This window comes from Trachurus trachurus (genome assembly GCF_905171665.1).
Source record: "Trachurus trachurus genome assembly, chromosome: 4".
Taxonomy (NCBI): Eukaryota; Metazoa; Chordata; class Actinopteri; order Carangiformes; family Carangidae; genus Trachurus; species Trachurus trachurus.
The window spans coordinates 28,618,918-28,636,188 of NC_139898.1; the positions used below are offsets into that span (position 1 = coordinate 28,618,918).

At 41.4% G+C, this 17,271-nt stretch overlaps 2 protein-coding genes across 3 annotated transcripts in view; both read right to left on the reverse strand.

Annotated features, from left to right (window-relative positions):
* Window positions 1-17,271, reverse strand: part of LOC310985199 (tetratricopeptide repeat protein 14-like) — a 408,748-nt gene that overhangs the window by 139,033 nt on the left and 252,444 nt on the right. The gene's annotated exons all lie outside the window — the stretch shown is intronic.
* The window catches only part of LOC310984902 (carboxyl-terminal PDZ ligand of neuronal nitric oxide synthase protein-like), a 221,330-nt gene that overhangs the window by 49,497 nt on the left and 154,562 nt on the right, over window positions 1-17,271 (reverse strand). For both annotated transcript variants that reach the window (XM_083970275.1, XM_083970276.1), the window contains one exon: window positions 13,094-13,255. In XM_083970275.1, coding sequence (XP_083826401.1) covers window positions 13,094-13,255 — 162 coding nt within the window. The remainder of the gene's footprint in view (window positions 1-13,093; window positions 13,256-17,271) is intronic.

The following is a 17,271-nucleotide window of genomic DNA, read 5'->3' on the forward strand; positions in this document are numbered from 1 at the left end:
CCACATCAACCTGGAACGAGGAACCGGGGAGTCATTATGAGTGTCAGCGACTCGCACCTCGTACCTGCGGCTCGGTAATTCACAGCTCTCTGGAAATACGCTGCTGCTGCTGCTCTCTCTTTTCTTTTACAGGCACCTGTTCAGACCCACTCTATTATTGATTAAGCTGTTTATACGAACAGAAACAGACATTATTATACTCAGTGCTTTCCATTGTTTGGTTACCCAGGAGCAAGTCTGTATTTATCTATCATCATGTCTTTGTACCTGTTTTTTAATTTCAATATTAGCACATTCTTACTGTATTTTAATGCATTCCATAACTTCACGCCACAAACAGAATTGCACCTGCTTTTCATAACTGTATTGTACAGTATAAATAAAATGTGATTGATTGATAATATTGCTCTTTGTGCTTTTATTTTGAAGGGTTTTCAGGGTGACTGTGTAAACATCTGTCCAGGTAAAACAGATGACAGCAGTTTTTATTATCATGCACCATCTCTGATAAATAAACCTGTTGTTAAAGGGACAACAAGGAGTTTTAGAAAGCGAAGTGTTTTCATACTACATTTACACATGACGCACGGTGAAATTCTTGGACCGGTGCAAGACGGACGTATTGCCAAGAATGTTTTCATTCATCAAGAATTAAAGTCAGAGGTTCGAAGACGATCAGATACCACCGTAGTTCCGACCATAAACGGCGATTCGGCGGCGTTATTCTCATGACTCGCCACGAAACCGAAAATAAAGAAACGCTGGTCGGCTCGACCAGCATTTCCACCACCACTAATAATAACAAAATAACGATAGAGACAAAACAATATATTTATCGAAAATGGGCCCATTAACAAGTGTGGGTAGCGTAGATTCATCCACATTAACGTGAGACTTTTTTATAACCAAATAGAAACTCCTCATTGTCCCTTTAAAGAGTGAAATCAGGTCCATAAACTTTGATATTGACGTAAATGTCATTCTGATAAAACAACAGCAACAACGTCACTCTGAGCTACGACCTCCTGATGAACCTCTGGAGCAGTTTCTAATTGAGAGATTTAATTTATCGGTCATTTATCGACCTGTAGTCTGTGTGTTTATCGCCTCCTTCCTTTTCCTCTCTCCATCTTTTCAGTGATGAAACCTCATCAGTCAAACAAGACGCCAGTGAAGCCGACGAGACTCAAGATGGAGCCAGAATTCACAGCCTCTGTCCCAAGGCCTCCATCCTCCTCCACCCACTCCTCCTCCTCCTCCTCCGCTCTCACACACCCACTCGTCACCAGAGAGAGAGAGAGAGACAAGACGGGTTTCGAGGAAGGCAGTCATCTTCGTCCATTATCGTCTGCACTTAGCAACAAATAGAGGTGATTCCAGATCGTGTTGAGGGGCCAGGCCGCCGCCGCAGACCTCGTTTGTAAAGACTGACACCGCGATGATGACTTTGGCGGTGTAATTTACGGCCGACAGGACCTCATCTTGATCTATGGACGAGTGGAGCTCGACTCCCAACGCGCGCACCGGCCCTGCTGACAACTCTAATAGCGCATCAGCCCCTCCTCCGTGGTTTATACCGAGGCCTTGGGAGCAAGTGTCACATTCATCCTGATGCCGTCCATATTAAATGTCTCACTGAGCTGAGATGCACCGGCTGGGGAAAAAAAAAGGACACGGGATAATTTCATGCAGAAACAGCAAGAGAGCAAAGTCAAATAAACTTAGAATCTGAGTTTTTCTTCTGGATATGTGATTTAAAAAAGGGACAAAGTTGTTTTTTTTACTCTGCAGCAGCTGCACAAGGTTAAATCAGAGCTGGTACCTATAGAAACAAAACCCCGGCTCTGAAGATAAAACAAAACTATGGAAGGAGAAACAGATAAGATGAGAAATGTTACGCCCTGAATTATAACAGCTGGAACCCTCCATGGAGATTTCCATTTATCCGATCGTGTGTCTGTTTGTCTGGTGACCTGCGAGTCGCCTCGTTTTCTCTCCTTTGTCCCACACGAGCTACAATCTCTCCAACGTTTCATTCACAGAGAAACACAGCACTTAAAGGTCACATCTCTTAGGGCTGAACGGTGATTGTTCTGTAATGTGCTGTCAAACTGATGTGACTCCACTTCAACATCCTTGATCCAAGATAGTTTATTATTGTCATTATGTTGCTTTCACTTCTTCTTAAGGTCGATGTAAAAGACATTGACTTTCACAAAAAATGATCATTTTCTCTTCTTCTCTTGAATGTTTTATTCAGATGAATCAATTTTTCTGAAATAGAATGCATGACATTATGCAACAGGAGCTATTTAAGTTTTGCTCTTGCTACAAAGCCAGCATTAAAGGGATAGTTCAACATTTTTGCAAATTGGGCCATTGCCATAATCCCTATAGTCATAGCAGTAGGTTCGTTACCTTTAATTGTCGGTGCAAGCTATTTTTAGAACGGCGGAGCAGAGCGGCAAGCTGCTCAGAGCTATGCTACGGAGGCTCATGGGATTTCTTGGTTTCCCTCATCAAACTCATCAAATACACAATCCAACAACTCCAAATGTGGACAAGTTGTGACCTGCACATTCACCACGCTATGAGATAATAATGGGACGTTACGAGACAGAGTTGTTTTAGAGGTAAATTCATGCAAAACCACTGATGCGCTGTCGGGGGCAGTTTTTCAGCAAGCAGTCTCTGAATTTACCTCTAAAACAACTCTCAAGTTCCGTTATTATCTCATAGTGTGGTGAATGTGTAGGTCACAACTTGTCCACAAGAGCGTTTAACTCACTAAGAATTGTCTCCAGATGAATGATTTTCTTGATTTGCTTCAATTTCCATAACTTGAAGTTAGGATGCTACTGTAACCGGTTCGACCTCGCTCAATCGTTTTCCGATACCGAGTCACTGTAGCTGCCAGTCATTGTCAGAAGACGCATTTTAACTTCTTGGACAGTCGACTCATTGATTCCTGAAGCTCTTGGCAGCACTGATGAGTCATCAGGCCACGCTAACATTCAATAATGGACACGTGGGTCCCTAATAGGAAGCAGAGTAAATGTTTGCAGGCTAAATAAATACAACACTACAGTATGTTGACACACTGATGTTATCACAATCCAGGAAACTCTGTGCCACTTCTTGTAAGACCATCATCCATATTCTGAAACTAAATATGAGAATATACCAAAGGGAAAATAATAACTTTTTAAAATATTATATATATATATATTTGTATAAACAATTTAAGCTGAAAACAGTCCAGTCTCAAAGTAAAACTGTGTGCCTGACATCGTTGCCATGGTGGCAGTGTATTATATCATAATTTGAGAGGGAGGACATACTGCACGACACATTACTCTATTCTCTAGACTATTATTTCTCTCATTTCCATGGTGATTTTGATTTGCATGTTGAAATTGCTGTTTGGCTCCATTCTCTACATTATGTTTTTCATTACCTATAGCCTACTGTATGTGTACGTCAGTGATGCAGCGGACTGGTATTAGAGCAAATGAAATTTCCGTTTCCTACACGTGTTCAGAGCTAACCCACAGCCTCGTCGTTCGTCTTATTACAGCGTAATCAGGTGCCGAAAAATACCGGATGGATTGGAAATTGGTTTAATCACGGTCAAAACACAAACACAGCAAGAAAAAGAGAGATAAGGCCGACTCTTCTCTTCCCGTCCGTCTGAACTGAAATAAAGCACATTAGAGGATTACAGTATAACTGCACAGAAGGCAGAAAGGACACGACTGTCGCAGCACGACAACCCACTCGTTTAGAGCAGTAATGTCTGTGTTTCTTTTAAAACTTAGACAAGAGAGGAAGAGCTGAACAACTCCGACTAAAAGTAGAACTCAGACAAAGACCCAATTAAAAGGTGCTCCCCTTGTGTTTCTCTGTGGTGGTCCCTTGGTGGTAAACCTGCTGCTACCCCGACGTTTTTTTCCTGCCTCTTATCTGAGCGTCGTGAAATTGAAGGAGCTTCAAGCGACTGAAATGGCTCCTTAAAGCTCTAATTAGGCGGCGGCATCTCTCCGCCTTTTTATTGCTTTCTTTGTTCAAAACTGTTCCCCAGAACAGAGCGGAGCCCAAGGACAATTTTCATCTTTCCAGCTCCCTCTCTCACAACGATTTGACATTTCCCTACCTCCTCTCCTTCCATATTTCATTTCTATGCAATGCAAAACCAGCTCTAAATAATATATATACGTATATAAAAATAACATATAGATTTTTATAATGAATGCCAGGTCTCATCTTTGCCATTATCTTATATGAATCACATGAGCTGAGCTGCTCATCAACGTGATAGTAAAGTTTTCATGGAAATGCCTCAGTTTTATGTCGATTAACATACAAAAATTTTACAGACATCCACTTAAAATAAGCACTATCTTACTCTTAAACTCATTTTATGAACAACATCCACCATAATAGCATCACATATCATTAGTACTTTATTGTTGCCTCTTATAATCTTCTTCTGTAATAATCCTCTATTGAAATATGCATGCGTGGTCCACTGGCTATGAATGTGTCTTAATCATGTGTGCATACAGCTGAAGGCTGGCGTGATGCATTGATTCAGTGCAGAGAGAACATTTAATTTAGCTCAATTTACAACACCTGAGAGTCACTGCAGTGATTTTTAAACATCTATATATAAAGCTTCAAAATCCTACTTTTTAACTAGAAAAGTTTGACTTTGAGTTTATGGTTGGTCTTGAATCTTAATTTCTTAAATAAGTTTTATTCACACTGCCTCTGGGTTGTCATATATCTTGTTTTATATGTTTTTAATTTGTTTGAAGAACCAGGGCTGATTGAATGAAAAGTGAAAACCAACCAAGCTCAACAGGACAAAAAAAAATCAATTTCAGCAAACTTCACTAAATAGAAAGATGAAACATTGATGGTGCGTTATCACTGGAAAGTGCTCTGAAAAAAAACATTTCAGTAAAGAGCACTTGATTTGACAAACAGAGACGAGATCAGAACAAAGGAAAAAAGGAACTGTTCTGTTTGGGGCTGTGGGGGATCCATCGGCCCACTGATGTGCGGCAAAACCACAGTCTTTTCCCCGGAAGACCAAATTAGTCAAAACAACTGTGATGATATGAAAACAAAACAAGACAAACAACTTGATCTTGGTGGTGCTTTATCAAAGTATTACCTTGTCCTGTTTTACTGCCACAAGGGTTTTTATTGACAAAGTCTAAAGTATAGAGTTCCTATTGGGTGTTTCTATTCATATATTCATTGCCACACAGTTAAACATATGCAAGAATGTTTTCCATACACATATAATTACCTATTTTTGGATCTAAAACACCTCTGCAGGGTTTATACACATTTTAACCAACAGATTTCCATGACTTGGCAGCAAGTTTCCGTATAGGTATGCATAACCTCTAAACCATCAATGTATGCATGAAATATAGGAATAATAAGAAAAAAATCATTATCTTGACAGCTATACTTTCAGATATTATCCTACCCTCTATTAAATATAAAAGGAGGCCCCCACAATGAGCTTTACATTGCTGACTTGTATCATCAGAACAGACATGTCCTGTGATTTTCAGCCTTCATCTATTATATTTAGCCTACCCTTTACAGCGAGAGGTGTGCGTGTATACTATTGTCCCCGGATATTTTTATTTTGAGACACAAATTTCATGACTTTTCCAAAATTTGAGCTTTATAATTCACTCGGTGTGAGGATGTGACTGCATAATCGATACCTTTCTCTTTCAGAGACTCAAGACGGTCAAGACTGACAACCTGTGATTCGGTCATGTAAAGCGGATTAGTAATGTTGCTCGTGTGCTGTGACTCCACAGGGTTGAGGATGTACTCTTCACACACGATTATCATCACTGCACTGCCCACGCCAGGTCCCTTTGATGTGGGGGAGTTTCAATCTCCCCTCCAACACTGGTTTGTCTCCCGTTTTAATCTCAGTTTCGGGGTTAAAAGACCGAAGGGGAGAAAAAATATCATTTTGCTGGTGCAACGATAAGGAAACCATTAGAAATGCACTCACACACACACTCCTCGTGACACGTGCCGTGCGAGACGTCGAGCGAGTGCTTGATGAAGTGAGAGAAAACCAAGAAACGTCCGAGCGAGAGGGCGAGGGAGGGAGAAAAGATGGAGGGAGGAAAGAAAAGTGAGCGAATACTGATGAAAATCAGAAAGAAAAGAAAAAACATCAGGAGGAAATGACTGAACGAGGAACAAAGGGATGATGAAAGGAAGGGAAAGAGAGGGAAGTATGGAACAAACAAAACAAGACAGGGAATGCAGTAAGAGAGAGATAGAGATAAGATTTCATTAAGCAGTGCAGAGTCAGTTCCATCGATACACTCCCTCTCCTCCCTGACTTAATTAAACATCTCCACTTCCACTCATCCCTAAGTGAGGGGTGATTAGCGCCGGCCGGTTCGTTAATTTACCTCCATCTACTGTGACCTGCGCTTCAGCTCTGCAGTGGGGTCGACACCGAGAACATCCTCACACTTGTCTGGTGGGGACGTGAACTTGGCAGCAACGATAATGGTAATCGATACCTCAACACATTCCTCTGATAATTAGATGGGATGATAATTTAAATAAAAAAACACACATGACAGATTGCTTTCATGCACCAAAGTAACATGACTTTGAAATGCAGCTGTTGGGACGACTGAAGTGAGATTAGCTAAATACAGGCAGGTGACAAATTACAGCACGATAATGATGCGAGTGATGATTAATAACTTCAGTATTGATTAATCTGCTCATTACCGTGACTATTCGTCTTTTCATATTCATTTGGTCTTTTTACATTTCAGACGCGAGCTTGTGCCGCAGGAGATTTGTCAGAGATACAACGAGAGGGGAAACTGGTGGATGTGTTTGTGCTCGACGTGCAGCCGAAAAAAAAACTTCATGATTCAGTGGCAAGAAAAAAGTATGTGAACCCTTTGGGATTTGCCAGATTTATTTGTTAATTGCTTTCCAAAAAAGTTTGCCAAAGAGCACCTTGTTACTCCACAACGCTATAGTGAAAATGTTTTGTGGACTGATGAAAAAAAGACTTATTTTTTTGGAAAGAACACACAGTGCTACATATGCCTGTAAAAAGACTAGAGCACTGCATGTAAACATCATCCCAACGGTGAAGCCCGGTGGAGGGAGCATCATGGTTTCAGGGCTGATTTGCTGCCTCAGGGCCTGGACAGTTTGCCGTCATCGAGGGCAAAATGAATTCCCAAGTTTATCAAGGCTTCCTTCCTACAGGATAATGTCAGGGTGGTTGTCCGCCAGCTGAAGCTCGGTGGAAGGTGGGTGATGCAGCAACGACAACGACCCTGAAACATCGAAGTAAATCTACAACAGAGGGGCTTCGTAAAAAGAAAATCCGCCTTTTGGCTTTTTGCTGAAGTAGTTCTGTATAACTCGTCTTGAGCGTTGTGCAGGTCTGATCAGCAGCTATCAGAGGAGCTTGGTTCAGGTTATTGCTGCCAAAGGAGCTGCAACCAGATATTAAATCCAAGGATTCACTTCCTTTTTTTCACCAGCACTGTGAATGTTTAATGGATATGTTCAATAAAGACGTGAAATATTGTAACTGTTTGTGTGGTATTACATTAAGCACATTACTTGTCTGTAGATGTAGATCGGATGAGATTTTATGACCAATTAAAGGTCCAGTGTGTAAAATGAGGGGAAAACCGTGACATCCAGCGTTCGGATTCTAGGTCGCAGCGCTCACTAACGGAGGTCCACGGGTATAGTCACAGTCACGAGGTACCAGTAAGGAGAAGTGACAGTGTGTGGTGGTTAGCGGTACTGAAGTTAAACTCTCTCACCCATAAAAGTCGTGCTAATCCACTTGCCAAGTGGCCATTGACCTCTTGGCGAAACGATTAGCATCATCGCCCGCGGTGCAGGAGACTTAGGGCAGGCCAGAACAACATCGGTCACATATGTATATTATATAAAAGAAGAATTGTAAGGCTACAAAAACCAAACAAATTTTATTTTATAGCGATTATACAAATATATTAATGGGTAGTATGTTCAGATTTTGCCAATAAACCATGACAAATATTACACACTGGACCTTTAATGCAGAAAAATAGGTAATTTCAAAAGGTTCACATGCTTTTAATTGTCACTGTAATCATTTTATTTTTCCATCTCTCCATGTCCAACCTGTTAGTGGACAGACTCAGGTGTTGACGGACTGAGGAGGAGGAGGAGGAGGCATCAACTGGTCGCCTGTGGCTCTGCATGTAACAGTTTACTCTCTGGATCTATCACTCATTACTCTGTTTTTAAACCGATCGAAGATTGTCGTTGTTGTTGGTGACAAGATACAGTACGTTTTGCTGCGAAGCCTCAATGTTTCACCAGCTGGAGGCTTTTAAGTGGCAGTAACATGACGCAGGAGATACTGTAGAGCTGGAAACTCTATCAACTAGATGATAAACAGAGACGCTGGATTACATATGGTGTTGTTTCCCACTTGGAAGCAGCTGCTGTGCAGGTAAATTCTGCAGTTCATCACAACAACTGTCTGTTCGCTGTTTATACTGTTTCTGCATCTTCCCCGTCTGCAGAGTAAATTCATGCACTTGTTCAAATGATGTTTGTCTTAAAATGAAGCAGGACTAGTGTTGTGCTAGAAATCTGTGCTCCTTCCTGGTCGTACGTCTTTGTTTATCACTGTTGGCATTGTACAACATTTCTGTGAGGAAGGTGCCCTCGAGCCTCACGACGCTGCCGTTTCAGATAATCAAATCATACGCAACAAGAAAACGTCTACGCTGGGTCACTTAGTGTCGGAAAAAAGAGAAAAATTAACTCTCAGTTTTCTTTTCTGGTGTTACACTGAGACTCCAGGGAAATTTGCTCTACTGGTGTCGGCCATACTGTATGATACGTCTCTTCCTCTGTCCATCATGTGCAGTATCAGTGCAAAACTAATCAGCTTATTATTTCCTATTATTTGACCTTGAGTGGTGGAGTTAGCTGCTCTCCTCATTAGAGCTGGTTAGACGCATGCAGCCTCGGGCCAGTTACGTAACTCTCACCTGAGAGACAGAGACCAGAGATACTGTGATATATTCACACAACACAGATGGAAGAAAGTTTTTCCTTCTCTCTTCTCTGCTCGTAAACACTCAGCGATGGCCGACCCTCCTGAGATTCCCTTCAGCTCATTCCCTCCACACTCATAGACTCGCTCGCTTCTCTGTGCGTGATTGTGCATCTTTTAAAATCACCCACCAGTCAATCATGGTGGGAAAAAAAGAAAAAAAGAAAGAAAAATCCTGTATGTCTTTATGCTTCAGAGTGTGTTTGTGTATGTGGACACACACACACACACTGTTGTGGTGAAAGCCACCATGGAGAAGTGATGTCCATGTGTGTGCAGCCTGAGCAGTGGGGAGAAGTCTCAGTCTAAACTGCAGCTGCTGTAATTTGCATTCATTAAAATAAAGTGGTTTTAATTAATTCTGGTTTGATTAAATTCCAATTTGAGTTGATTATGGAAATATTAAATAATAATAAAAAAAACCTGAGCACATTAAAACAAGAATGCACGATGTGGATGTGAAGCCGAAGTCAAAAAGTTATTTCAACAAACCAATTTCCCGTTACAAATCTGTTCTTAATTAATGTTGATTCTCTTTTATGAATGGGTTCATAATTCAGTCAAGAAGATTTCAACTGAATACAACGAGAATTACTGCCTCACAGTCACCTGTCTAGTTTCAGGTCGCATCTCTGTTTATCCAGAGTTTATTAACCAGATTTTTAATAACTACTTGCTGTGTGAAGTTTTGAGTATTGACTGAAAAGTGTCTTGTCGACCAAAATCTAATTAATTTGTCTTTGTGTTATTGTGTTCCCAAGGCCAAATCATGTTTTGTGAGTGGCCTTGACCTTTGATTAAAATCTAATAAATTCATCCTCGAATCCATGTGAATGTTTGTGCCAAATCTGAAGAAGCTCCACTGAGGCGTTACTGAGATATTGTGTCCACAGGAACGGGACGGACAGACATAAATATATCTACACGTCTGTTTATCTCAGATTGTCTAATTTAAATTTTAAATTTTAAAGTGTGTGAGTCTTAAAAGCCTGAGGAATTTGAACAATCCTGCACTTTTCCTCTTCTTCTTTCCCATCACGTTATTATTCTTCAGATGTGTCCTGTGTGAACACTGCAGGGTCGTTTGTTTCTGTTTTGATTGAGACCCCCAGAGGCAGAAGTTACACACTGTGTGTTTAAGGAGAGAAATAAACAAAAACATCGGGAGCAGACACAGTCAGACTCAAGATGATAAAGAAGTCTTGGAGGAAAACCAGAGGACGAGTCGGTGGAGGCTCATTTAGATGCTGCGTGGGAGCCAAGTTGGGAGCACTGGGGAAACCTCGCTAAATGGCAAAAGAGCCGAAGGTCAGAGAGAAGCTCCTCTGGATGTTGCATGTACTCGTTTGAAATATCCCACATTAGGTACGAAAAAAAAAAATCCTTTCATGTGCAAAAAGCAGTTTAGGCTCATTAAAAAAAAAAAAAAAAAAACATGTACAGCAGCGGACAGTGACCTCTGGCTTTATCGAGGTATAATTGATGGCATTTATGTCTGGGCACGCTCCACCTGAGAGTGTGAGCTGTCAGCTGGAGCAGCAGCCGGCCTGAACGTCGCTCCGGTCGGGACTGGGGGAACAGCTCGGCTCGCTGTGATCTGGCAGTTTAATCAGGACCTCTGCATCTGAGTGTGGAGGCCCAGAGACTTCAGAGTTTAACTGTCCAGGACACTTCTGGGTCAGGAGCCGGTGTGTGTGTGGGAGTGTGTGTGCGTGTGCTGAGCTTCCAAATTCCAAGTTTCAAGTCTTGAGGCCTTTTTGAAAACAGGCTGACACACTGCATGTCTGTGTGTGTGTGTGTGTGTGTGTGTGTGTGTGTGTGTGTGTGTGTGTGTGTGTGTGTGTGTGTGTGTGTGTGTGTTGATCTGGGTCACAAGCCTGAAGCTGCTGCTGGTGACAGTCACTTCCTCACTGCAGCTTCTGATCGGTGACTGATGTCTGGTGCTGGGTGGGCGTCGTAAAGCAGCTAGTAGAAGTGGCACCCATGGGATATTAAGGTCCGACCAAGGGTGTCATGTTCTGATGAAGACTATCTGTATTAATCGTACATTTTGGCAAATTGGCCCATTGCCATAATTTCTATAGTCATAGGAGTAGATTCATTATCTTTAATAATCTGTGCATGTTGTTTTTAGATCAGCGGGGCAGAGACGCAAGCTCTGCACGGCGTGCTGTACTTTCGCCTTTCCCTCATCAAACTCATCAAATACACAATCCAACAACTCCAAAACACTCTGGTGGACAAGTTGTGACCTGCACATTCACCACGCTATGAAATAATCATCATGTAACATTATGAGACAAAGTTGTTTTCAAGGCAAATGCGTAGCCGGAACTACATTCCAGACACGGCTGCTGGGCGGAGGGATTTCAAAAGTGAAAGTAGTTCCGAGTATTTGCTTCATGTGTCGTAATGTTACATAATTATACGTTATTATTTCATAGCGTGGTTAATGTCCAGGTCACAACTTGTCCAAGAGAGTGTTTTGGAGTTGTTGGATTGTGTATTGGATGAGTTTGATGAGGGAAAAGTGAAAGTACTGCGTGCCTCCGTCTCTGCCCCGTGGATCTAAAAATATCTTGCACCGACAATTAAAGGTAATGAACCTACTTCTAAAACTATAGGGATTATGGCAATAGATGAATTTGCCAAAATGTTGAACTATCCCTTTAATATCTGTATATATTATAATTTAATATAGATATATGTGAATGTGACGTCTAATGTTTATTTACAGTCTATATACACAGTGCACATGGGTCTGGACGTGTGTGTGTATCAGCTGTTTATTAATGCACACGTCCTAGAAACTCATTTCTACCTTGAGAACCATAAAAGTCTATTTATCTAATGCAACCAGTGTTCACATTATTCAACAAATGTAAATGAGACGAGGGCGCCGCGCTCTGGCTCTGGAAGATGAGCAGCAGCCGGTGTAGTTCCCACGGCAACAAATACTCAAGGTTAAAGTTCCACTTGTTATGGTAATGACAGTCGCCGCGCTGCGTGTGCAGGTGCTGGTAAAACTGTAAAAAGCTCTCACTGAGACAGAAAAATCAATTAGCAAGTGATGAGGTACAGCTCTTACAAGGCCATACAGGAGGATGTATAGTCGCAGTGAGTTTATTCACGAGCATGAAAACAATCCGTATGAAACACAATAGTCAGAGTTCAATTACAGATCGTCAGCGCTGCCTCGGAGCTGTGTGATGTTTCAATTACTGCACGGTTTAAAAGTTGAGATTGGCCAAATAAAGCTGAGTATTCCTCATGGCCAGGGTCGACCTCATTACTTTATACTCACAAGTGAAGCCTTGAACCCTTTATTTAAAGGAAGAGTTCACCAAAAAATGAAATTCAGTCATTATTGACATCTGGACATCTGGAGACCCGGGAGGCCGGTTCGTAGTCCAATGAAATCCTTATATGAGAGTCAATAGGGTCACTGACACAAAAAGCTCCATAAAACTACACAAAAACCTTGTAATCTGTTCGTCCGCTGCAATCCAAGTGTCCTGAATGGATATAGTCCAGAGTTTACTCGAAACGATGTCATTTAGGACATTTTTACAGCCTCAACAGTCCAGTATTGAATTTGCCTGGGGCGCGCGTGAACGTCAGAGTGCAATACAGGACTGTTTAGGTTGTAAAAATGTCCTAAATGATATAGTTTTGAGTAAACTCTGGACCATATCCCTTCAGGACACTTGGATTGCAGTGGACCAGCAGTATGGAGGAAGATTACAAGGTTTTTCTGTAGTTTTATGGACCTTTTTGTGTTGGGCGCTATTATCTCCAGATGCACATTGAGGAATAAAAAACTACTCCGGAGTATTCATCAGCATGAGGGTGAGTCAATAATGACTGAATTTCATTTTTTGGTGAACTATTCCTTTAAAAATGCACAACACTGTTTGTGTATGAGTGAGAGACATGTACCTGTGCTACGGCCACTTGCGTCTGCTGCTGCTGCTGCTGGAGCTGTTGCTGGAGCAGCTGGATCTGGTGGTGGACAGACAGGGGGGCGCCGGGTGGCAGCGCACCCGATGCCGGGAGCAGCATCCTGGGGCTGGACATCAGCAGAGAGGCCTCATCTGGAGCCTGAGAGCAGGAGGAGAGAGACACGATGTTCATATTTAATGGGCTAGAAAAGACTCGTACGTGACAAATGTTCAAACAAGGCGGAGAAATTAGACACATTTTAAACTTTTAATCCTCAATTATCAAAGTTAGCATTCACACTTGAGCGGTCTTGATACTTAATCCAGGGGGCAAATGAGCAAGAGGGTTATTCAAAGATCAGTCACTACTATTCAGATCAATTTTATCAGTTTTCAAAAGTTTGAGTTCAGAAATAAAAAAGTTGTGAGATTGAGGATGCAAATACACAGAGACTATAAAAAAAAAACTGAAAAGAAATCACTAATGAATATATAATCAGGACAAGCAATAGCATCAATAAAATGCCCTAGAGAACAAGACATCATCAAAACAAGAATCTGAATGTGAAATGTAGAATCGCTGATTAGTTGCACCCGTGTGGAATGAGCGGCGCTGAGAATGCAGATCAGCAGCAGAGAAGCTCCTCGCTCCAACAATAATGAGCTCTGAGACTCAGCTCTCCTTCATCCGACGCCATCGAGCATCCTAATTGGTTCAAGGCTCTGGTAACCAATGACACATTGTTTTCTCTCCATCACTCTACCAGTCAAAAATACATTTTTTTTCGTTGTTTGTTTTGTTTTTTTATCTATTTTTTTGTTATGCAGATACGGTGCATTGATCACTCTGTGGGTAAAATATAGAATCAGCACTGTTTGGTGTTTGGAGGAGGATGATGAGAAATCTGGGAGAACGAGGCTGAAAACCAAACACGAGCAAATGAGGCAGGTGCTGCGGTGTGGACAATTTTTTTTTGTTTGTTTGTTTTTTTACTTCTACTTCCTCTGCCATTCGACTTTCATCCTAAAGGGATAGTTCAACATTTTGGCAAACTAGCCCATTGCCATAATCCCTATAGTTTTAGGAGTAGGTATGCTATTGAGGCTCATGGGATTTCTTGGTTTCCCTCATCAAACTCATCAAATACACAATCCAACAACTCCAAAACGCTCTGGTGGACAAGTTGTGGCACATTCACCACGCTATGAGATAATAACAGAGCGTGATGAGACAGAGTTGTTTTAGAGGTAAATTCATGTACTGTAAAACCGCTGATGTGCGTTCCGGGAAGTTTTTCATCAAGCAGTCTCTGAATTTACCTCTAAAACAACTCTGTCTCGTAACGTTCCGTTATTATCTCATAGCGTGGTGAATGTGCAGGTCACAACTTGTCCACGAGAGCGTTTTGGAGTTGTTGGATTTTTTTATTTGATGAATTTGATGAGGGAAACCAAGAAATCCCATGAGCCTCCGTAGCGTAGCTCTGAGCAGCTTGCGGCTCTGCTCCGCCGTTCTAAAAATAGCTTGCACCGACAATTAAAGTTAACAAACCTACTCCTAAAACTATAGGGATTATGGCAATGAGCCAATTTGCCAAAAATGTTGAACCATCCCTTTAATATTTCCAACTGATTTATGCAACTCTGGTCGCTGTTTCGCTGTTTTGCTAACCCACCTCCGGCCATGTGCATTTGTTTTCAATGACACTGACAAGAAGACAATCCATGGAGCGGGAGGTTATGTTATATATCATGTACTGTATGTGTTATAACTTATAACGTGTGTATGTGTAGTTTTATTTGTCATAAACAAGAGTATAATTTAAATAAAATGAAATCTTGCATAGTTCCTCTTTAAAACAAGTGCACAGAGAAAGAATAAACAAGATTCGAGACCCCTTCCAGCGATGCATCCCTTCTGACCGGTGTCTAATCAAATGCAACAGGTGGTGCAGGACGCAGGACGGGACCTCGTGGGCGAGCATGACCCTCCAGGTTAATGTGAGAAAATACCACCATATGTTTGGGAGGTGAGATGATCGCTTCATTTACACCTTCTCAACATTTGGCTTCAACGAGCTGCAGATTTCTGCCCATTTCTGATTCATTTACACACAGAAAAACACGATATTCAACACATTAAGTAGAAAAAAATCAAGTTTTGCCTGAGTGTGAGTTGGTTTAACTTCTCAGTTCATTGAAATGTTAAATCATGATGCTGTGTGTTTGTATCAGGCACAATGAAAACGAAGCCTTTAATATTAAATGAGATTGTTTCAATTCTCCTTTATAAGTGTTTTCTGACACTTGCCAAACCATCATTGTAAACAAGAGTTTATAGCTTTTTCTCATTATAGTGCTAATGTTGCTAGCTGGTAATTTTCTGCTCTGCTGGAAGTTTATAAGAAAACAATCAAACAGACAAAACATTGGATTGAAGGTGTTTACTGGTCTCTGATGGTGTCACCTCACTGCAAAAACTCAAAACCTTTCTAAGAATATTTGTCTTATTTCTTGTCAGATGTCTCATATCTAGTCAAAACTAATCTCTTTCCACTTAAAATAAGACTCATCACCTAAAAATTAACTTGTTTTTAGATCATTTTCACTTGTTTCAAACAAATTTCTTTTGTGCTTGTAATAAGAAAGAAAAACTTGCTCCATTATCAGATTTTTCTACTTATTTCAAGTGAAGATAGCTTGAAAGAAGTAAAAAAGTGTCTAAAAACAAGCTACTTTTTAAAATGTGATGAGTCTTATTTTAAGTATAATTAGATTTGTTTTGACTAGAAATAAGACAAATATTCTTGGTAAGATTTTGAGTTTTTGCAGTGCTCCACCTCCACAGTAACTTGGTAGTTGGACCTCACACAGATGTGCTGCTGACTGAACTACATCCCATGACTTAACAGGAGGACACACAAGACGGACACTTCAAAGTGACTGCAGGGTGAAGGTGGTGTGTGTGTGTGTGTGTGTGTGTGTGTGTGTGTGGAGGGTGGCAAACAAAGTCGACACCTGATTAAATTGAACCTGAACCTGCCTTAAGGAATCCACGCCAAAACACTTCCCCATCTGTCTCGGCTTAAACACCTTCTGGTGACACACAGACAATGGTTTGTGCACACACACACACACACACACACACACACACACACACACACACACACACACACACACACACACACACACTGAATGACACACACTCTCTATGCGAGGGATGTGTGACTGATGGTCTGTCTGAGGTGGATCTTTTAGGTTAATGACAGGAAATTGTCCAAGTAGACAGGTTGTTTGGTGCCGTAGCATAATAAATGGCAGTGTGTGTGTGTGTGTGTGTGTGTGTATATGTGTGTGTGTGTGTGTGTGTGTATGTGTGTGTGTGTGTGTCATAGAAAAAAGGAGCAAGAGAAAAAATTGTCTCCTCAGAATGAAACAATACAGACCATGTACAGTAAAACAGGCTCCCTCCTGAAACGACTGCGAACTGAAGGGATGTTCGAGCAAACAGTGAAAGTTCAGGGAGTGGAAGAGTGAATACGATGATTCAGCACTCAGACTGACTAACAGAGAGCAGAGACTGTGACATGTTTGGATTTCAAGCACTGTGGACACAGGAGCAATTTTCAATTATACAGAAACTGAGCGGGAGGACGGATGTAAACAGACCGTCAGTGGCAGGAGAGTGAGACAGAGCAGGAGGAGGCCCGGTTGTCTCCAGCAGCATCCTATAAAACTACATCTACTTTACCATTACTGTCCCATCGGTTCTTATAACAATGATAGATTAACCTGTTAGCACAGAAAGGACTTTGGCAGAAGCCTCCACAGTTGAGAGTTGGATATTTGTGGGCAGTTCCTGCAGCACCGTGTATAAAAAAAAGCTGTATTTTTTTTACATTAAGCTCTGAATCAAATGAGTGCTTTTAATGTGAAGGTCTTAATGGAGGACAAGTGGTTGTTATGACATGTTATCACACTGCGCTGGAAAATGAAAGGTGTTTATAGCTCCTCAGAACGGCTGCACTTTGAGGGCGAGGATGAAAAACAGAGCGACACAAAGAGGAGAGAGGTGTGATATTGTTTGTTTGAATCCGTGCTGGTGAATCCTTCTGTGGTAAAACAGGCAGATGAATAGAGAAAGAGAGGGAGAAGTTTAAAGCCTGGGTGCTTTCT